The following is a 22495-nucleotide window of genomic DNA, read 5'->3' as shown; positions in this document are numbered from 1 at the left end:
GTTGCCTGGTTTGGTTCTCAATCAGAGACAGCTGTTTATTGTTGTCTCTGATTGGGAGCCATATTTAAGGCAGCCATAGGCTTTAGGTGTTTGTGGGTAATTGTCTATGTCTAAACGTTAGTAGCTTGTGTGTGCACTTTCGTTTTGTAGCTTCACGGTCGTTTGTTGTTTTTTTGTATAGTTTGTAAAAGTGTTTCGTTTCGTGTTCATCTTCGTTATATAATAAAAGGGAAGATGTTTTCATATCACTCTGCGTATTGGTCCGATCCATGCACCTCCTCAGACGAGGAGGAGAACGAACGTGACAGAATTACCCACCAGAACGGGACCAAGCAGCGTGTCAAGCGCCAGCAGGAACATACACAGGATTTGTGGCAATGGGAGCAGGATTTGGACTATACTACGTGGGAGGAGATCGACAGGTGGGCGATCGACCCAGGGCGAATGCCGGAGCCCGCCTGGGATTCTCTGGAACAGTGCGAGGAGGGATACCGGCGAATGGAGGCAGCACGACGACGCGGTAGGAAGCCTGTGAGTCAGCCCAAGAATTTCTTGGGAGGGGGCTACAAGGGAGTGTGGCGAAGTCAGGTAGGAGACCTGCGCCAACTCCCCGAGCTTACCGTGGAGCGCGAAAGTACGGGCAGACACCGTGTTATGCGGTAGAGCGCACGGTGTCTCCTGTACGTGTGCATAGCCCGGTGCGGGTTATTCCACCTCCCCGCACTGGCAGGGCTAGATTGGGCATTGAGCCAGGTGCCATGAAGCCGGCTCAAAGCGTCTGGTCTCCAGTGCGTCTCCTCGGGCCGGCATACATGGCACCAGCCTTACGCATGGTGTCCCCGGTTTGCCTACACAGCCCAGTGCGGGTTATTCCACCTCCCCGCACTGATCGGGCTACGGGGAGCATACAACCAGGTAAGGTTGGGCAGGCTCAGTGCTCAAGGGAGCCAGTACGCCTGCACGGTCCGGTATTTCCGGCGCCACCTCCCCGCCCCAGCCCAGTACCACCAGTGCCTACACCACGCACCAGGCTTCCTGTGCGTCTCCAGAGCCCTGTTCCTCCTCCACGCACTAGCCCTGTGGTGCGTGTCTCCAGCCTATTACCACCAGTGCCTACACCACGCACCAAGCCTCCGGTGCGTCTCCAGAGTCCTGTGCATCCTGTTGCTGCTCCCCGCACTAGCCCTGAGATGCGTGTCCCCAGCCCGGTACCACCAGTTCCGGCACCACGCACTAGGCCTAATGTGCGTCTCCAGGGTCCAGTATGCCCTGTTCCTTCTCCCCGCACTAGCCCTGAGATGCGTGTCCCCAGCCCGGTACCACCAGTTCCGGCACCACGTACTAGGCCTAATGTGCGTCTCCAGGGTCCAGTATGCCCTGTTCCTTCTCCCCGCACTAGCCTTCAGGTGCGTGTCCCCAGCCTGGTACCACCAGTTCCGGCACCACGCACCAGGCCTACAGTGCGCCTCAGCCGGCCAGAGTCTGCCGTCTGCCCAGCGGCGCCTGAACTGCCCGTCTGCCCAACGCCGTCTGAGCTGTCCGTCTGCCAAGAGCCGCCAGCCAGCCATGAGCAGCCAGAGCCGCCAGCCAGCCATGAGCAGCCAGAGCCGCCAGCCAGCCATGAGCAGCCAGAGCCGCCAGCCAGCCATGAGCAGCCAGAGCCTACCGCCAGCCATGAGCAGCCAGAGCCTACCGCCAGCCATGAGCAGCCAGAGCCTACCGCCAGCCATGAGCAGCCAGAGCCTACCGCCAGCCATGAGCAGCCAGAGCCTACCGCCAGCCATGAGCAGCCAGAGCCTACCGCCAGCCATGAGCAGCCAGAGCCTACCGCCAGCCATGAGCAGCCAGAGCCGTCAGCCAGCCATGAGCAGCCAGAGCCGTCAGCCAGCCATGAGCAGCCAGAGCCGTCAGCCAGCCATGAGCAGCCAGAGCCGTCAGCCAGCCATGACCAGCCAGAGCCGTCAGCCAGCCATGACCAGCCAGAGCCGTCAGCCAGCCATGACCAGCCAGAGCCGTCAGCCAGCCAGGATCCGCCAGAGCCGTCAGCCAGCCAGGATCCGCCAGAGCCGTCAGCCAGCCAGGATCCGCCAGAGCCGTCAGTCAGCCAGGATCCGCCAGAGCCGTCAGCCAGCCAGGATCCGCCAGAGCCGTCAGTCAGCCAGGATCCGCCAGAGCCGTCAGCCAGCCAGAATCCGCCAGAGCCACCTGCCAGTCCGGAGCTGCCCCTCAGTCCGGAGCTGCCCCTCAGTCCGGAGCTGCCCCTCAGTCCGGAGCTGCCCCTCAGTCCGGAGCTGCCCCTCAGTCCGGAGCTGCCCCTCCGTCCAGTGGCGTCCTCTGGGATGGTATTCAGTCCGGGACTCGCCGTTCCAGAGGCGCCACCAAAGCGGTTAGTGACTATGGTGGAGGGGGGTCCACGTCCCGCACCCGAGCCGCCACCATAGGAAGGCCCACCCGGATCCTCCCCTTCTGTGTCAGGTTTTGCGGCCAGAGTCCGCACCTTTGGGGGGGTGTACTGTCACACCCTGGCCTCTGTTATATTGATTTTCTTTATTAGTTTAGTTAGGTCAGGGTGTGACATGGGGGATGTTTGTGTGTTTTGTCTAGTTTAGGGTGTGTGTATTGTTTAGGGGGGTTTTGTAGTATGTATGGGGTTGTGTTCAGTGTAGGTGTTTAGGAAAGTCTATGGTTGCCTGGTTTGGTTCTCAATCAGAGACAGCTGTTTATTGTTGTCTCTGATTGGGAGCCATATTTAAGGCAGCCATAGGCTTTAGGTGTTTGTGGGTAATTGTCTATGTCTAAACGTTAGTAGCTTGTGTGTGCACTTTCATTTTGTAGCTTCACGGTCGTTTGTTGTTTTTTTGTATAGTTTGTAAAAGTGTTTCGTTTCGTGTTCATCTTCGTTATATAATAAAAGGGAAGATGTTTTCATATCACTCTGCGTATTGGTCCGATCCATGCACCTCCTCAGACGAGGAGGAGAACGAACGTGACATACCATTAACAAAAAAAGCCTTACCATTGCGCCATAGTGTTCAGGTAAGTCCAAGACTAATGCACACGCGAGCAGAATTACTCAACCATAACCTAAAAGTAGAGGTCAAATAGAAAGTCACACAAGCTTTTTATTGCTGAGGTTAGGGCTTGAGTAACTGTAGACTCTGTCACAGAACCATCAGAACCCTCATCATTCCAACGCTCTATTTGGAAGCAGTGAGACAGAGAGAAAGAAAGACATGGTAATGGACCTGACATTCCTGCCTGGCTACCTGATCTGTCTGCCACGAGGCAGCAAGCCCCTCATATCCAGTACATTACAGGAGGGGAGAGCACCTCTTAATGCGCAGCCAGGAAAAAGAAGACTTTTGTTTGAGACATCTTGAAGGAAAATAATAAGTACACTACCAGAGTGTGTGCAATTCCCATTACAGCATGCCGTATGGGCCACAGGAGTATTGAGTGTAATGGAAGAGGCTGCCATATGGGTCAGGGACTGGGCTGTGTGCAGTGCAGTCAGGCTCTGGACAGGTGGTGGTATGCAGAGATAAAACTGGTCTGAGATCAGGCTGGGTGGATAGTGCAAGCAGGAATATAAAGGACAGGCAACACCAACTAGTTCCTCTAGCTGGTCTGGAGTCAGTTCCATCATAATTTGTGGTCTCTATTTGACACAGTATTAATACCAATGGGAAACCTCAAGACATGCCACAGGCTGTCTGGTTCCTCGCTCCTCACGTTAATGTGGATAACGGGTGACACCATATCAAGGGAAGGGAGGAGAACTCACGGAGCTCGTCGAAGTGTGTCTCGATCCCGTCGGCCCCCGGCACTGAACAGATGAGTCGAGCCTTCAGGAAAGTGCTCCACTTGTTGACCAGACAGCAGTGTCCACCGTCATCATTCTGCATGGAGAAGAAGAGGGAGAGGGAAAGGGAGCGAGAGGGGGAGGGAGACGGATAAGATGAGGGAGAGGGAAAGAGGGAGAGAGAGGGAGAAGCGGAGGGAGAGGGGGAGGGGGAGGGAGAAGCGGAGGGACAGGTATAGAGAGAGGGAGAAGCAGCGGGGGGGAGGGGAGAGAGAGGGAAAAGCGGGGGGAGAGAGAGGGAGAAGCGGAGGGACAGGGATAGAGAGAGGGAGAAGCAGCGGGAGATAGGGGGAGGGGAGAGAGAGGGAGGGAGAAGCGGAGAGAGAGGAAGAGGGGGAGAGAGAGGGAGGAGCGGAGGGAGAGAAAGAGGGGGAGAGAGAGGGAGGAGCAGAGGGAGAGAGAGAGGGGGAGAGAGAGGGAGAAGTGGAGGGAGAGAGAGGGAGAAGTGGAGAGGGAGGGAGAAGTGGAGGGAGAGAGAGGGAGAAGCGGAGGGAGAGAGAGGGAGAGAGAGGGAGAAGCGGAGGGAGAGGGGGAAGCGGAAGGAGAGAATGAGGGAGAAGCGGAGGGAGAGGGAGAAGAGGAGAGAGAGGGAGAAGTGGAGGGAGAGAGAGAGGGAGAAGTGGAGGGAGAGAGAGAGGGAGGGAGAAGGGTAGAGAGTGGGAGAAGCGGAGGGAGAGATAGAGGGGGAGAGAGAGGCACAAAACATGGTCTTCGTCACACACACACTCACATCCTCCCACCAAAAATAAACACAGGTGGAGTCACCCACACACATTGTACATATTTAAAAAAGCAGCCCGGTTTGGAGAACGAGCTGGCGAATCGTTGACAATTGGTTAGTTGTGAGGAGATGAGATGGTAAACACTGTCTCCTTTTATTTAGAGCCAAATTCTAGGCCAGTGAGGGAGAGCCAAAGCCAGTAGATGTGATTTAGAGGCTTCCTCCTCCTTAACCAACACAATCTCCTTAAAGCACATTCCACTTTTATGGGGAAACTACACTGCCAGGTCATACATAAATAAATATTGCTCCAACAAATTGTTTTCACCACATACAGTGGGGAGAACAAGTATTTGATACACTGACGATTTTGCAGGTTTTCCTACTTACAAAGCATGTAGAGGTCTGTAATTTTTTATCATAGGTACACTTCAACTGTGAGAGACGGAATCTAAAACAAAAATCCAGAAAAGCACATTGATTTTTAAGTAATTAATTTGCATTTTATTGCATGACATAAGTATTTGATACATCAGAAAAGCAGAACTTAATATTTAGTACAGAAACCTTTGTTTGCAATTACAGAGATCATACGTTTCCTGTAGTTCTTGACCAGGTTTGCACACACTGCAGCAGGGATTTTGGCCCACTCCTCCATACAGACCTTCTCCAGATCCTTCAGGTTTCGGGGCTGTCGCTGGGCAATATGGACTTTCAGCTCCCTCCAAAGATTTTCTATTGGGTTCACGTCTGGAGACTGGCTAGGCCACTCCAGGACCTTGAGATGCTTCTTACGGAGCCACTCCTTAGTTGTCCTGGCTGTGTGTTTCGGGTCGTTGTCATGCTGGAAGACCCAGCCACGACCCATCTTCAATGCTCTTACTGAGGGAAGGAGGTTGTTGGTTGTTGGCCAAGATCTCGCGATACATGGCCCCATCCATCCTCCCCTCAATATGGTGCAGTCGTCCTGTCCCCTTTGCAGAAAAGCATCCCCAAAGAATGATGTTTCCACCTCCATGCTTCACAGTTGGGATGGTGTTCTTGGGGTTGTACTCATCCTTCTTCTTCCTCCAAACACGGCGAGTGGAGTTTAGACCAAAAAGCTCTATTTTTGTCTCATCAGACCACATGACCTTCTCCCATTCCTCCTCTGGATCATCCAGATGGTCATTGGCAAACTTCAGACGGGCCTGGACATGCGCTGGATTGAGCAGGGGGACCTTGCTTGCGCTGCAGGATTTTAATCCATGACGGCGTAGTGTGTTACTAATGGTTTTCTTTGAGACTGTGGTCCCAGCTCTCTTCAGGTCATTGACCAGGTCCTGCCGTGTAGTTCTGGGCTGATCCCTCACCTTCCTCATGATTATTGATGCCCCACGAGGTGAGATCTTGCATGGAGCCCCAGACCGAGGGTGATTGACCGTCATCTTGAACTTCTTCCATTTTCTAATAATTGCGCCAACAGTTGTTGCCTTCTCACCAAGCTGCTTGCCTATTGTCCTGTAGCCCATCCCAGCCTTGTGCAGGTCTACAATTGTATCCCTGATGTCCTTACACAGCTCTCTGGTCTTGGCCATTGTGGAGAGGTTGGAGTCTGTTTGATTGAGTGTGTGGACAGGTGTCTTTTATACAGGTAACGAGTTCAAACAGGTGCAGTTAATACAGGTAATGAGTGGAGAACAGGAGGGCTTCTTGAAGAAAAACAGGTCTGTGAGAGCCGGAAGTCTTACTGGTTGGTAGGTGATCAAATACTTATGTCATGCAATAAAATGCAAATTAATTACTTAAAAATCATACAATGTGATTTTCTGGATTTTTGTTTTAGATTCCGTCTCTCACAGTTGAAGTGTACCTATGATAAAAATTACAGACCTCTACATGCTTTGTAAGTAGGAAAACCTGCAAAATCAGCAGTGTATCAAATACTTGTTCTCCCCACTGTATATCATTGTAATGCCCACATGATGGTTGTAGGCCTGTACATACTGCACACGACAGTCTACACATACTTATATGTAATAAGTCCCTAACTGGGATTTGAAATTGTTTTCATATATTTTGTGTTACATTTTTTAAGCAATTGTGCTGTACATTTGTTCATATATTTGGGTACTAGGAGTGTGTAGAGACAATAAACCAAACAGCATTAAGAGCATCCAGATATGTATAGAAGTGAAAAAGAGAGAACAGCATACCTGGGGACCAGTGAATTATAGAACGTATCACTGGGGACCAGTGAATGATAGAAGAGTGTCACTGGGGACCAGTGAATGATAGAACAGTATCACTGGGGACCAGTGAATGATAGAAGAGTATCACTGGGGACCAGTGAATAATAGAACAGTATCACTGGGGACCAGTGAATGATAGAACAGTATCACTGGGGACCAGTGAATGACAGAACAGTATCACTGGGGACCAGTGAATGACAGAACAGTATCACTGGGGACCAGTGAATGATAGAAGAGTATCACTGGGGACCAGTGAATGATAGAAGAGTATCACTGGGGACCAGTGAATGATAGAAGAGTATCACTGGGGACCAGTGAATGATAGAAGAGTATCACCGGGGACCAGTGAATGATAGAAGAGTATCACTGGGGACCAGTGAATGATAGAACAGTGTCACTGGGGACCAGTGAATGATAGAAGAGTATCACTGGGGACCAGTGAATGATAGAACAGTATCACTGGGGACCAGTGAATGATAGAAGGGTATCACTGGGGACCAGTGAATGATAGAAGAGTATCACTGGGGACCAGTGAATGATAGAACAGTATCACTGGGGACCAGTGAATGATAGAACAGTATCACTGGGGACCAGTGAATGATAGAACAGTATAGAGTGTAGAACCCACTGAATGTGGGATGGGTGTTTGTGTGCAGGGTCACTACCTGATCCATTCAAATAAACAGTTGTGAGCAGCTAAAGATCTGACACATGCAAGCACACACCCACGGTGACTAACTGAATAAACACTATGCTCTCCATGTTTGTAAGCAAAGCCCAGAAAGATGCATCCTAAGCTCCAAGTTGACCCCACAGGGACAAACACATTCCCTGTTATTTGTTGACGATTTGCTGATCGTCTCAATTTGCAGCTCTGGGGGAGAAGGTCAGGGAAATTACCACACGCTGTCTCAAACTCATCTCTGGATCTCAAAGCTAGATCCACTGCGTTTTTTCATTGTTCCCCTCTAATCAGGGACTGATTTAGACCTGGGACACCAGGTGTGTGCAATTAATGATCAGGTAGAACATTAAACCAGCAGGCTCTGGACCTCATAGGGTAAGAGTTGAATACCCCTGTACTAGAGGATACTGCTGTAGAAGGAAGGGCTGCTGGACTGGTTTAGGGGATCTGGCTTTTACCCTGCTGTTCTGTTACCTGAATACGTAATATACTACATCCTTTAATACGTTTTAAGACTACCAGTCGGGAGGTCAGACGATCATAGGGTCGTATGTCAGGGTTCCATCTCAAGGATAGAGACATGTATTGTACACAGGGAGGTTAAATACACATGGATTTCAGCGAGTCAGTGTTAGACAAACATTAGTTCTACAGACCGAGACTGGTTCCTTTCCCTTTCTTTATGAAACTGGGGTATATTTGCTGTGCATGTCACATGCATTGTTATTTGTGAATGTGGTACAATCCATTCTGAGGCTGTGCTCACCAGGCAGATCCGACCGATGCGGGCCTGGGTCACAGGACTCTGGCCCATCTCAGCAGACTTCTCACGCAAGAAGAAGTAAAGCTTGTCGTCATTCCTCTCTGCACTGTCAGGGATGAGCTGCACATGGATGAAGGAAGGGTCTGGGAGAAGGAGAGAGAGACGGAGAGAAAGATGAATAAGAGGATATGAAGATCACTGAACATCTGGTTGATATCATTTACAAACTGTTTGCATTTCCTGTTTATTAAAGGGGAGAGTTGAGGATTTTGTAAACATTAAATATTATTAAAGAAGACATTTATTTACCATTTAACCATCTGGAGTTATACTGGTCTGTACGCATGGCGGTCTGTTTCCCAGTACGGAAGATGGCAGAGTCTGTTCCCATGAAGTCAATGTAGACCCCAGCATAGAGTTCACCATCTGAGAGAGAGGGGAGAGGGAAGGACAGAGGGAGAGGGAAAGAGATGAATCCACTGAGCCAAATACTTTGACTCTTTGATATAAAGCCAGCCACACCCTTGGCATAAAGGACTGAGGCGCTCCTTACACAGAAACCCCCACTACCCAAATTAAACCTTCAGTCCCTGGCAAGACCCCCTGGCGGACCCTAGTGCCCAATACTTTAAAATCAAAATCAAACTTTATTTGTCACATGCGCCAAACAGGTGTAGACCTTACAGTGAAATGCTTACTTACAAGCCCTTAACCAACAGTGCAGTTCAAGAAGAGTTAAGAAAATATTTACCAGATAAACTAAAGTAAAAAATAATAAAAAGTAACACAATAAAATAACAATAACGAGTTTATATACAGGGGGTACCGGTAACGAGTCAATGTGCGGGGGTACAGGTTAGTCGAGGTAATTTGTACATGGGGGTAGGGGTGAAGTGACTATGCATAGATAATAAACAGCGAGTAGCAGCGGTGTAAAAACAAATGGGGGGGGGGGTAAATGTAAATAGTCCGGGTGGCCATTTGATTAATTGTTCAGCAGTCTTATGGCTTGGGGGTAGTTAAGGAGCCTTTCGGTCCTAGACTTGGCGCTCCGGTACCGCTTGCTGTGCAAGAGCAGAGAGAACAGTCGACGACTTGGGTGACTGAAGTCTTTGAAAAATGTTAAGGGCTTTCCCTTACGAAAGTCCAGCAAAATATCTTTAGACTGTCATCACCAGGGTGTCAATGTCAAAGACATCTTTAGCACACAGTGTGGACAAAGACAGATGAACAGCATACATCATAATACACACATAATGAAGATCACGCTGTTTGGCCAAAGGGATTATCCACTACCCAGGCAACTAACCAAAGTTATGTGAATAAGGGACACACAGGGTAGAAGGACCAGAGTCTTGTTAATCAGTGGGGAGACTGAATGTTGCTCCTCCAGTTGCTGGTTGGGCCTCATATGAGAGCAGGTGTCCCAGCATGCATTTAGTAGCTACGGGGAGTTCTCAGGGGTGGGGTTAATGGGACAACAGGGGCTCAGGGCAAAGGCAGAAACAACTATACTACTAGTATGTAACATAATTAATTCAATTCTCCAGGTCTTTACTAAGTAGAGTCAACATAGGCCTTGATCTACAGTATAGAGCGTGTATGATATCTAGGGGTAGGCGTGAGGAGGTAGACCTACATGTGTGACCTTTTAGGGGTCAAAGTAGTATCCAGTTCTTATTCCCCGCCATTAGTCACCCATAGCTGATGTTAACTGGTAGAGACGGGGGTTCATTCGTCCTGGTTCCCTGCTTCCCTGGTTCCGCCCTGGTCAGCTGGCAGTGTGCTAACGTGGGAAGGCCGTGCTGACGATTTACACTGACTTTCCCACCCCACAGTCAGGATCAACTTACACTGACTGTCCCACCCCACAGTCAGGATCAATTTACACTGGTGACAACTGTGAGGTCTGGCCCAGGCAGAATGACCATGAGTGGAGGGTGGAGGACACTCAACTTCCTCATGGTTCCTTTTAGAAGATCCACCAACACCAACACCATACCTTACAACATGAAGTTACCACAAACCAAACATGTTGCAATGTGTCATGTGATTGATCTGCATGTATTGGCCAGAAAAGCATATGATTGGATTTCTCATGATAAATGACCATAACAAATCATATGAATATGATTGGTTCTTGGTATTTTTCCAATGAAAGTCACAAAGCTACCATGGAAAGGATTGGCTTATTAAAACTGTGAACCCACTGGTCTGTGCCCACAGCTCCTTAAATCCGATTCTTAACAAGGCGTGATGCCTTCTGATTTTATCATCAGAGATGAGATCAGCATTGCTCTGCTATCCATCTCATGGAAAATAGAAACAGAATGAAAAATGATACTTTGTCTGCCTGGACAGATTTTAGGCAATACAAACATTTTTAACAAAGTTGCCCCCCCAAAAATTGGGGATAAAGGAGGTGGCCATTTGTAGTAGTGGGAGATAAAAGGAGGCGTACACAGGGGACATAGCCTCAGGGACCGTCAGAGTCACTGAGAGAGCCATGGGGACAAACTGGGTGAACTGGACTGGACTGGGACATCTCCAGCATGTGGCCAAGTGTGGCCTGGATGATGATACTCACTGATCAAAGCCGAGACGCTGTTGAGCTTTGGGTCGTAGGAGCACTTTCCCTTCCCAGACTCCACTTTTCCCGGCTCCAAATGCCATATGTATTCCTGAAATGGAAAAATCATAAGAAAGAAGCAATAAATTCATAGTGGTCTTCATCATGTCAGTGTGATTCCCTGGTGGAGGGAAAATTGAGGCAGTTCAATATTCTTCCAGTAGGTCCTCTGGGGCCTATAAGGCATTGTGGTTTGTAAAGGATGAAACATAGACTAATGAGAGTGCCTGCATACAGAAAAAAAAACAGGATCTCAATCCAACTCTTTTAATTCCTCTCTAGTGCACTAGAATGACTGAGGGCATAATGCGTCAAGGGCTGTTCTCTCTGCACAACAATCTCTCATATGCCAAATGTCTCTCATCCTCTCTTGGTTAAATCTGTTTATGTAGCCCCACTGCTGCTGAGACCTGTACTTCTGCTCAGCAAAAACATGCCTGGGATGGAGTCTGGATGACTGATGCTCATGACTCCTGGTGTCTCTATACACAGCATTGAAAGGTGATTGGCAGGTATTTGGAGTCGTGGAGAGAAACAGCCAATGGCATGCGATGACATGCCCTGTAGCCTTGCCACAAACCAGAACAAGTAAAATCCCCCAATCCCTCACTCTCCAATCGAGGACTTAGGGGAGCAGAGAGACGAAGACACCTTTGTCCTTGTCCGTCAACACCTGAGCAGGAGAAAGTGAGGCGCTTGCCAATGTTATTCTCCACTGGCTCCTACGTGCACCCTTATGATATTCCCTCTCACCTTTGATTAAAATCAACCACACATGTAAATCTGAAGGTGTTGGCAGCTCCCTGCAAGAGATGCCAGATGTTAATGAACATGCGGTCACATGTGCCAAGGGATATTCTCTGAACATGTTTTTAAACCCTTTATGAAAGATGTTACCCGACAAAGGACTAAGTGTTGCATGCAACACATTCAAACATAATGGCCCTGTCCTTCTAAGGGTTAAGAGTTCCTTCCTGTACTGTGAATGGTGTTGCTCAGCTATGTGGATCTATTATTTCCTTTCTGCTTTAGCAGTTTGTGTTTGTCCTGAACCAACAGGGCTGCAGTGAGAGTGGGTCAGACGTTAACCGTGTGAGACCTGTGGGAGAGGTTGGCCCACATTCCTACAGAGGGAGAGGGTGGTGGGGTGGGGTTGGGGGGGTGAAGGACTGGAGGGTGGGGTGTTCTGTGTCCTGTAACACAAGTGACAGGACAATGTAAGGAGGAGAGGGTAGAGATGAATTTATCTACCACAAATGGGCTTATTAGTTAGAAACACTGTCATACATCAGTCATCGATGGTGTCAGTGTTATACTGTATTGATCCTCAATGAAAGATCTATATTTGATTGTGTAGTGTATTAACATGTTGTGTGACCTTGTGTAGAAAATCACAAAGTGCTGGACTGTCATCTCTCTCATGCATAAGAAGCAGGTGACACAAATACTGGAGAATCAGTTCAACAGCACACACACCGACAGAGTGTGAGAGAGTAGGAGACAGAGTGTGAGTGAGTGAGTGAGTGAGTGAGTGAGTGAGTGAGTGAGTGAGTGAGTGAGTGAGTGAGTGAGTGAGTGAGTGAGTGAGTGAGTGAGTGAGTGAGTGAGTGAGTGAGTGCGTGCGTGAGTGAGTGAGTGAGTGAGTGAGTGAGTGAGTGAGTGAGCATGAGAAAGAGAGCGTGCTCAAAAGATGAGGCTTACACAAAAATTGACAAATGAACAACGAGAGCAATGCACAACAGAAATATGACGGAAGAAACAAAAACAGACAAACATTTCAACGACCAATTTATTTTCTCCAAATGGACAGGGTCTAGAGAAGACATGCTTAGCAGTGAGGAGATAAGCGGTCAACTACACTAGAGACCCAACGCAGTGGGACAATTCAACTGATGATGACAGAAGTGCTTCAAGACACAGAATGAGCACAGACAGAACAGAGGGGTCAGGAGACATGCACAGCCCTCCCCCTACAGAGAGAGAGGGAGAAAGGGAGAGAGGGGAAGACATGCAAGCTGAGGCCCAGAGTGGGTCGCCAGTGCACTCCCCAGCACATAGGGGCAAGGCTCAGGGGCAGACAGGCAGAACCGCCCAGGCTAGTGACGGGCACCTGACCCACGTCCCACCTTCAGTCCCAGTGTCTCGAACACAGCGCTGGGTTCGGCCGCGCGGTTAGCCCTCGCTCCAGTCTGGGGCATCTGCAGGTGCATGGCGGCCTAAAACAGGAGACAGCGACACATTCTGGACGTTACGCACCTGCAGTAGGCAGGACCTGACGTGAGCTCAGTAACTCTGTAAACTGGTCTTGGACTGATGTGACTGCATGACTGTTTAATTAATGTCATTCGGACAGCTTGTGAGGAAAATGTATGGATTTCTCATTCTCTACATTCTCTGTGCGATGAATGTTTGTGTAGCTTAACTTCACCAGATGGGACGAACATCAGCAATATCCGTTCTATACCCTGTCTTTGAGTCAATACAGTCTCTCACAGTATGGTATATCCACTCAATTCTGGCCTGAGCCACTGCCAAGAACCAATATTTGGCTTTTACAGATAATACTAGCTATCATAGCCCCATGTAGGCTACTATCCTTTAGGTTTGTAAAAAGGAAATCACGCCTGAATAATGGCTTAACTGAAAAAGAAAGAATTCTGAAATCTGGCAAGCTGTTAACAATTGATCTGCATGTCTTCATTTACAAAAGCAGGTTTCTGACGTATGAGAAGGAGTGTCCATGTGTGTGTATACATCCACATTAGAAAATGAGCCGATTTCTGGCATTGAGCAGCGTTTCGCCTTCTCATGGTTTCCTGTCTGAAAAAACTGTGTGTGTGTATGGTTGTACCATTTTACATCTCTGCTCCCATACTTAACTCCAGAGAGAGAGAGAGCGAGGGCTCACGGGAAGAGTCTGACCTGTCTGTTCGATGTGAAGGGAAAATAAAAGCCATCTCATTAATGTACTATAACTAGGACATTCCATTGGCACCCCATAATGGGAGCTGCCATGGCCAATTACCCAACTCCTCACATGGTGAGGACTAGAGGCTGAGGGAGCAAAGAGGGAGCAGGCCAACTGAGAGGCACAGGGCTGCTAGAGCTATGAGTGGATGGATGGATGGATGCCCTTTTGTTAGTAAGGGTCATATGGATCCATATGAAATAGCAGAGGGGTGTGAAGAGGTCTAACTGTGTCCTCTGAATCAGGCAGAGTCCTCAGAGAGGAGGAAACAGGGAAATATTATCTATCCACAACTTTTATTTATTCCCTCTTAAATGCCCCAGGACCATCGTTAAGGAACAAGTGTTGAATTTAAAGCAGCAGGGCTGGGGGTATTGGAGAGGGGCAATAAAACAGGGAAGTACACTGTGGAGGTGATGCCCGGCTCCAGGAAACTCAAGACTTCCAATTAAGGAGTGAGACTAAACAGACAGCATCGTAACAGCAACACTAACAGCAACAGTGCGCTGGGGACGACAGCTGTGTGCAGGCTGAGACTCCAATGGTTGCCTAGGCATGGGGGCAGGAGATGATGCTGTGGATATCAGGAGGGGTAGAGGTTTGTGAAGGTAGGAATGAAAGCAGGATTGAGAGAGAGGTAGAGAGAGAAAGAGAGGTGTGGGGATGGAAAGAGAGAGCGTGAGAAAGATGGAAGGGAGGAAGGCTGGGTTAGAGGTGTGGGATGGAGACTAAATGTCAGAGCCGTAGTCTCCCTCCTTCACCTCTTCACTGTGTACTGTAGCTTAGGGAACACATACTTAGTGTATTCCAAAAGGCATGGAGCTCTAACCTGTGCTTTGTGTCCACGGTTGACGTAGGTACAGACGGGGTTGTAGGCTCCAGTCCCACAGACATACAGGTGGGTCCTGTTCCATGGCTCAATCAGACGGATGAAGTTCCCACACTCGCCCTGCATGGGGATAAACATAGACAAACAAGAATGGATTATCAACATGAATGATACACAGATAGAACAAGGTACAGAATGTAAATATTTCAATATACAAGTATAACAGTCATCTATTTATCCAGACCCTACACTGGCCGAAGGGAGACAGTGAGGGTGGTTGGTCTGCTATGAGCTGTTCAGTGCCAGTCCTGCCCTGTCTGTCTGGCCAGACAGAGGGGAACCAGGCTTTTACAGGGCCAAATGAAATCCACACAGGTGTGTGCCACTAGAATGGTTTCGCTTGAACCCTTTTTCATTAAGCTAAAAACTCAAATAAATACTTAGGCTATATACACCTAGCAATACAGACACACAAATAGAGGTGAGTAAAAAATATATACTTTATAGATGTTCAATATATAAAGAAAATACATGACTTCATGTTACAGGTGGCACACATCACCTGACCTGAAACATAAATGCTGAATTAGTTGTGTGGAAATGGAGAGTCAACAGAAATACTTACATTGGTGTCCTTTCCACTTAGAAGACACTCAGTCTTCCTCTGCTGGGAGACAGGCCAGTGGAGCTGAAGGCAGGGGGGAAAACAGAGGTCATTTTATAGCAATAACCCAACCCATCGCACAACCCTTTCCACATCACTGGACTTTATAGCTGTGGGGCTAAACCTGCCACAGGGATATCCGCCCACGGTACTATTAGCCGACTAGGAATGGTCATATCTAGATTTTGTTTTTGTAGTTTTACAACCCTCATCTCCAGAAAATGGTGCAGTCAAATACAAACTGGAGGTGAGCTAATCAAAACATCCAACGCAGGGCAGCGGAACGGAACATATGACCCTAGGGGGCCGTTTCTGAGAGTTGAGGTAAAGGGTTAGCCTCACCCGGGTTTATAGGGCCCTGGAGAGGAGAGGGGAGGGAAGGGAGGAGATGGTGATGGGGGTGACAGGAGGTAAGGGAAGGTGAAGAAGTGAAGCGTTAGTGACTGTAAGGTCTTACAATGAGCGGCTCCTTGTTGATGTCATGCAGGTCCAGGGACAGGATGTGGTCCTTGCTGCCCACGTACATGCGGTCGTGGTCCTCGTCCATACGCAGGATACGATAGTCAGACGTGTTCAGCAGGTAGGCAAAGTGCTGGGCAGTGCCAGTGGACCTCAGCTCTGCAGAGAGAGAGGGGGAACAAGAGAGCAATGTATCCATTTGGAAAAGAAAATTGCTGTACACAAAAACAGTAACACACACATGCACGCTCAACTGACTCATTTCACAAACCACCCCTGTTAGGCATACCGATGGGGGGTTTATATGATGGTTTCCACTAACACTGTTGAAACCCAACACAGCAGATCAGTGACAAGTGCTAGAGAGAGTCTCATTGTGTTGTTGACATCTTAATTTCTCTAGGTTAGGGGGCAGCATTCAGAAATTTTGGATGAAAAGCATGTCCAAATTAAACTGCCAGCTACTCATCCCCAGAAGATAAGATATACATATTATTAGTAGATTTGGATAGAAAACACGCTGAAGTTTCTAAAACTGTTTGAATCATGTCTGTGAGTATAACATAACTTATTTAGCAGGCGAAACCCCGAGGACAAAACATTCAGATTCTTTTTTTTTTAGGTCACTCTCTTTTCAATGAGTTTTCATTGGGAAACCAGATTTCTAAGGGACCTGCTTGCAGTTCCTACCGCTTCCACTGGATGTCAACAGTCTTGAGAAATTGGTTGAGGTTATTCCTTTGTGTAATGAAGAAGTACGGCCATCTTGAACGAGAGTCACTCGAGGTGTCCTGTTAGACAGAAGCGCGTGACCAGAAAGCGAGCTATAGTTGGTTTTAATCCTGTATTGAACACAGATCATCAAGTCTTCAATTTTATCGATTATTAACTTATTGAGGGCAGGGGGCAGCATTTTCACTTTCGGAAAAATAGCATGCCAAAATTCAACTGCTTGCTACTCATCCCCAGAATATAAGATATGCATATTATTAGTAGATTTGGATAGAAAACACTCTGAAGTTTCTAAAACTGTTTGAATCATGTCTGTGAGAATAACAGAACTTATGTAGCAGGCAAAACCCTGAGGACAAACCATTCAGATTTTGTATTTTTTTGATGTCAGTGTCTTTTCAATGAGTTTTCTTAGAGACAACAGATTTCTAATGGACTTGCTTGCAGTTCCTACCGCTTCCACTGGATGTCACCAGTCCTTGGAAATCGGTTGAGGTTATTCCTTTGTGTAGTGAAGAAGTAGGGCTATCGTAAATGAGGGTCACATGAAGTAATTTTTTGAGAAGAGGCACGTTACGAAAAAAGTTGTGTCAGTTTGTTTTCTTTTTGTATTGAACACAGATCATCCCGTCTTCAAATTGATCGATTATTAACGTTTAAAAATACCTAACGTTGTATGACAAAAGTAGTTTGAAATGTTTTGGTAAAGTTTACATGTAACTTTTGATATATTTTGTAGTGACTTGGCGAAAGTTGGAAGCTGTGTTTTTCTGGATGAAACGGTCCAAATAAATTGACATTTTGGATATATATTGACGGAATTAATCGAACAAAAGGACCATTTGTGATGTTTATGGGACATATTGGAGTGCCAACAAAAGAATTTTGTCAAAGGTAAGGCATGATTTATATTTTATTTCTGTGTTTTGTGTCGTGCTTGCAGTGTTGAATTATGCTACTCTCTTTGTTTACTGTTGTGCTATCATCAGATAATAGCATCTTATGCTTTCGCCGAAAAGCCTTTTTGAAATCTGACATGTTGGCTGGATTCACAACGAGTGTAGCTTTAATTTGGTATCTTACATGTGTGATTTAATGAAAGTTAGATTTTTATATCATGTTATTTGAATTTGGCGCGCTGTATTTTCCCTGGCTATTGGCCGGTGGGACGTTTGCGTCCCACCTGCCCCAGAGAGGTTAAAGTAAAAAAATACATAAAGTTGTATTACAAAAGTAGTTTGACATTTTTTGGCAAAGTTTACAGGTAACCTTTGAGATATTTTGTAGTCACGTTTGAGCAAGTTGGAACCAGTGTTTTTCTGGATCAAACGCGCCAAATAAATGGACATTTTGGATATATATCGACGGAATTAATCGAACAAAAGGACCATTTGTGATGTTTATGGGACATATTGTAGTGCCAACAACAGAAGCTCGTCAAAGGTAAGGCATGAATTATATTTTTATTTCTGCGTTTTGTGTCGCGCCTGCATGGTTGAAATATGCTTATCTCTCTTTGTTTACAATGGTGCTATCCTCAGATAATAGCATCGTTTGCTTTTGCCGAAAAGCCTATTTGAATTCTGACATGTTGGCTGGATTCACAACCAGTGTAGCTTTAATTTGGTATCTTTCATGTGTGATTTAATGAAAGTGATTTTTATAGTAATTTTTATAGTAATTAATTTGAATTTGGCGCTCTGCATTTTCTCAGGCTTTTTGCCAAGTGAGACAGTAGCGTCCCGCCTAAACTCAGATTTTTGGATATAAATATGAACTTTACCGAACAAAAAATACATGTATTGTGTAACATGAAGTCCTATGAGTGTCATCTGATGACGATCATCAAAGGTTAGTGATTCATTTTATCTCTATTTCTGCTTTTTGTTACTGCTCTCTTTGGCTGTAGAAATGGCTGTCTTTTTCTGTGACTTGGCTCATACCTAACATAATCGTTTGGTGTGCTTTCGGCGTAAAACCTTTTTGAAATCGGACACTTTGGCTGGATTTACAACAAGTGTATCTTTAAAATGGTGTAAAATACTTGTATGTTTGAGGAATTTAAATTATGGGATTTCTGTTGTTTTGAATTTGGCGCCCGAAAGTTTCACTGGCTGTTGACGAGGTGGGACGCTACCGTCCCACATACCCTAGAGAAGTTAATACTGTCTAAGAGATGCTCCTTCTAAGAAAAGTATAATTATCATTGTCTTTCCTCCACATCTCTGTCAAATACTGCCATGGACATCCGCCAAGGATGCTTTTCTCTGGTCATCTGAAGGTCTGAGCTCTGACGAAATTAAGAATGCATTTGACAGACATTCCCAAGGAAACAGTAACAGGACGCTTCCTACAGAACCTTCCATGTGAGACTGGAGTGTTTGTTTGATTTGTTCTCCTCGGTTCAGCAGCCATGTACGGACAGGGCAGTGCTGTTTGAGAGGCCCGCCGTCTCTCCACTGCTTAGGCCCTCCACCAAAGACAAACACTCTGTGGGACCCTACAGGGTAGGGCTTAGCAGGATGGTACTCATATACTGCTGCTTGACAAACATTGAGGTTTCACTAAATAAGCTGGAAGATCCTGTTAAATGTTTACCTTTATTCTACTTAAACATTTCAGGAGACCACCAACAAACAACAGCTCTACGATATCACATGTTCATGTACTGTATGTTACTTTTAGTGGTTCAATTGTGGAGATAAAAAACAGTACAGGAAGCATGTAGGTCTAATTAAAGTCTTCCAGTGTTTACACGCTAACAAAACTAAGGTGTGCCTGCACATAATCAGAGGAAGATGTCTGGCCATGTCCCCACTCTCCGAGGGTCTCATAGGGAGAGTGGGATATGCAAAAACACATTTCAAATTCGCACATTCATATTAATACATGTGTGAAATAGGACAAATATGAGCAGCCACCTAAAAATGATAATAATAATAAGTATTATTAATATTGTTATGTCAACTTATGTCAACAAACAAAATGGTCCTGGTGTATCACAGCTTCAAAGTGAAAACAACACAGCATAGTAAAAATAAATCAAATGTATCTGCTATTTAAAAAGTGTAAAAAGCAGTTTATTAATATCCATGTTTATGCAGGACCTGTTTCTAAACCAGTAACTCTACTCTGGTATGCCTGTCTAAAGCCAAAGCAGGCAAGTGCTGGTTTACATTCAAGTCCCTCTGTTGAACATAGTGAAAACTACATTCCTATGTAACTGTCTGACTGTCTCTCAGGAAGTTGTCTGAATACCAAGACAAGGCGGGAGTCATGCCCATGTCCCCCATCAAACCACAGGACCTTAAAATAAACTCTATCCACAGACATTTCTCAACATACTCACCACTGAATCTGATATTACCAGTCTTTCATGCCGGATCTAAATATAACTCTGGGTTACGTCAAAAATCAACGATTAATAGCATTAGATTTGCTATATTTATACAGTTTCATTTAATACATGTGTCTGCCAAGCGTCTGTTTATAGGTCATATGTGTGATTGACAGCTGTCGGGGACCTACAGTGCCTTTGGAAAGTATTCAGACCCTTTGACTTTTTCCACATTACAGCCTTATTCTAAAATTGTTTAACTATTATTTTTTTCTCAGCAATCTACACATAATACCCATAATGACAAAGTGAAAAAACAGTAAAAATAAAAAACAGAAATACCTTATTTAAATAAGTATTCAGACCCTTTGCTATGAGACTCAAAATTGAGCTCAGGTGCATCCTGTTTCCATTGATCATCCTTGAAATGTTTCTGTAACTTGATTGGAGTCCACCTGTGGTACATTCAATTGATTGGACATGCTTTGGAAAGGCACACACCTGTCTATATAAAGGTCCCACAGTTGACAGTGAAGGTCAGAGCAAAAACCAAGCCATGAGGTCGAAGGAATTGTAAGTAGAGCTCCGAGACAGGATTGTGATGAGGCACAGATCTGGGGAAGGGTACCAAAAAATGTCTGCAGCATTGAAGGTCCCCAGGAACACAGAGGCCTCCATCATTCTTAAATGGAAGATGTTTGGAACCCTCAAGACTCTTCCTAGAGCTGGCCGCCCGGACAAACTGAGCAATCGGGGGAGAAGGGCCTTTGTCACTCTGACAGAGCTCCAGAGTTCCTCTGCGGAGATGGGAAAACCTGCCAGAAGGACAACCATTTCTGCAGCATTCCACCAATCAGGACTTTATGGAACTGGGTGTTACATAACTTTGTTAATTAAATAAATAAAATATGTCAAAACATTTTTTTGTCATTTGTACACTCAGGTTCCCATTATCTAATATTAGGTTTTGGTTTAAGATCTGATAACATTCAGTACCAATAATATGCAAAAAATTTATTTGAAAGTCAGAAAGGGGGCAAATACTTTTTCACAGCACTTTATATCACTGGCGATGTGCTACTGAACAGGAAGTTTAACACAGACATATTCCAGGGCAGTTCAAGCCCTTTCTGAACCAGCATGTCGGCAACTCCTCAGCGTATGTTTGTTTTCAGAGGCTAGCTGGATGTGACCATCTGTTAGGTGAGGAGGGACTCAGAGAGCTACAGAGCAACAATATACCCTATAGAACACTCCATATCCAGCTCCAAAACATATGTAATCGAAAAGCATAATCACCTGATAATGTACGGATAATGGAGTGATAATGTACACCAAAGGGTGGCAACAAACACTGCCACACCAAACATATGACCCATTTAATACATCTATAGCTAGTTACCATATGTCTCAGAATGGATCTGAGAGCACCAACTCTCTCTTTAGTCTCCCCTAATGCTCCACCTGTAGCACTGAATTGAAGCGTTACTAAGAGGAGGAATCTACTGTTTCTATACCAGCATTAGAGGCCTTTCTCCTGGGGGTTTGGCATTGAGCTCATTGTAAACCCAACGTGCCACTAGGGCTTCTTGTTGTATCATTCAGAGAAATGGAACTTCCTGGTGTCTCGTCGGGGGCAAAAAAAAGAGAAAAAAAGAGGAGGAAATCTGGAAGGAAAAGCACGCCAGCCACTGTACATTATCCCCCTCTCCCCTCCCCTTCTGCCCTTTCATCCTCTCCCCCCTCTCCCTTCCTCACCTCTCCTCTCCCATCCCATCCTCTCCTCCCTTCAACCCCCTCTCCTCTCCCCCTTCCTCTCCTCCCCTCCTCTCCCATCCCATCCTCTCCCCCCTTCTCCCCTCCTCTCCCCTCCCCTCCCCTCCTCTCTCCTCCTCTCCCCTCCCCTGCTCGGCCCTCTGCTCAGACAGACAGAGGCACCGGGGAGTGTGCTCATATTAAATGTTGATCCAGGGCTCATAATGGCGGCAGGCTCCGCCACACTGACTCAGAGGTCCAGCCACCTATGGAAACAAACCCAGACGGCCTGCAAAAGGAATGGGCAAACACCGAGCCACCATCAGCAAGCTAAGGCACACTAAGACAGAGGGGAAAATGTGCTGTGTGCATGATCAAGACGGATGGTGGTTTTTGACCGGGCTACTTCATTAGATGTCATACCATTTGGCAAGAAGGAGAATGAGTTTTGGTCAGGCTTGTAGTGAACAGGGTGCTTCATGCCACATTTTCTTAAAGATCTGCTTCTATCTATAACCAATGTCAGGCCTATTACAAGATATGCTTGTGCAGGTTCTCTCTATAATACAGGACAGGTGCATGATCTCCGACAGCAGAGGGAGTGAAGCAGCTGGAACCAGGGAGCTTTACTACATAATGGGCCTCCCAGGTTGAACTCTGAGCGCTGTTTGCCAGCCGCATTAGGGCATGACAGCATTCTCACCACATAGACTTAGCCTGGAGATTTGGAGACCTGGTTCAGTCTATTAGAGCCAGATCAACTCTTAAAGTAGTCCATTAGGTGTAGCTGACTCTGGGGGGTCTGTAGGACATAAAGGGAGCGGAACAATTTCCCCCCCGTGGAATGGCAATGCCTCTAT

The 22495-nt window shown here is 46.6% G+C and overlaps 1 protein-coding gene across 1 annotated transcript in view; it reads right to left on the bottom strand.

The window, feature by feature from the left end:
* The window catches only part of LOC120060174 (semaphorin-3F-like), a 106149-nt gene that overhangs the window by 29418 nt on the left and 54236 nt on the right, over positions 1-22495 (bottom strand). The window contains exons 3-10 of the mRNA XM_039009304.1: positions 15810-15970; positions 15314-15376; positions 14689-14808; positions 13018-13107; positions 10850-10943; positions 8572-8688; positions 8266-8405; positions 3785-3899 (exon numbers count right to left, since the gene is read on the bottom strand). Coding sequence (XP_038865232.1) covers positions 3785-3899; positions 8266-8405; positions 8572-8688; positions 10850-10943; positions 13018-13107; positions 14689-14808; positions 15314-15376; positions 15810-15970 — 900 coding nt within the window. The remainder of the gene's footprint in view (positions 1-3784; positions 3900-8265; positions 8406-8571; positions 8689-10849; positions 10944-13017; positions 13108-14688; positions 14809-15313; positions 15377-15809; positions 15971-22495) is intronic.

The sequence above is a fragment of the Salvelinus namaycush genome, chromosome 2 (genome assembly GCF_016432855.1).
Source record: "Salvelinus namaycush isolate Seneca chromosome 2, SaNama_1.0, whole genome shotgun sequence".
In the NCBI taxonomy this organism is placed as follows: domain Eukaryota; kingdom Metazoa; phylum Chordata; class Actinopteri; order Salmoniformes; family Salmonidae; genus Salvelinus; species Salvelinus namaycush.
The sequence above is the reverse complement of the archived record's forward strand: the minus strand, read 5'-3'. Positions and strand labels throughout refer to the sequence as shown.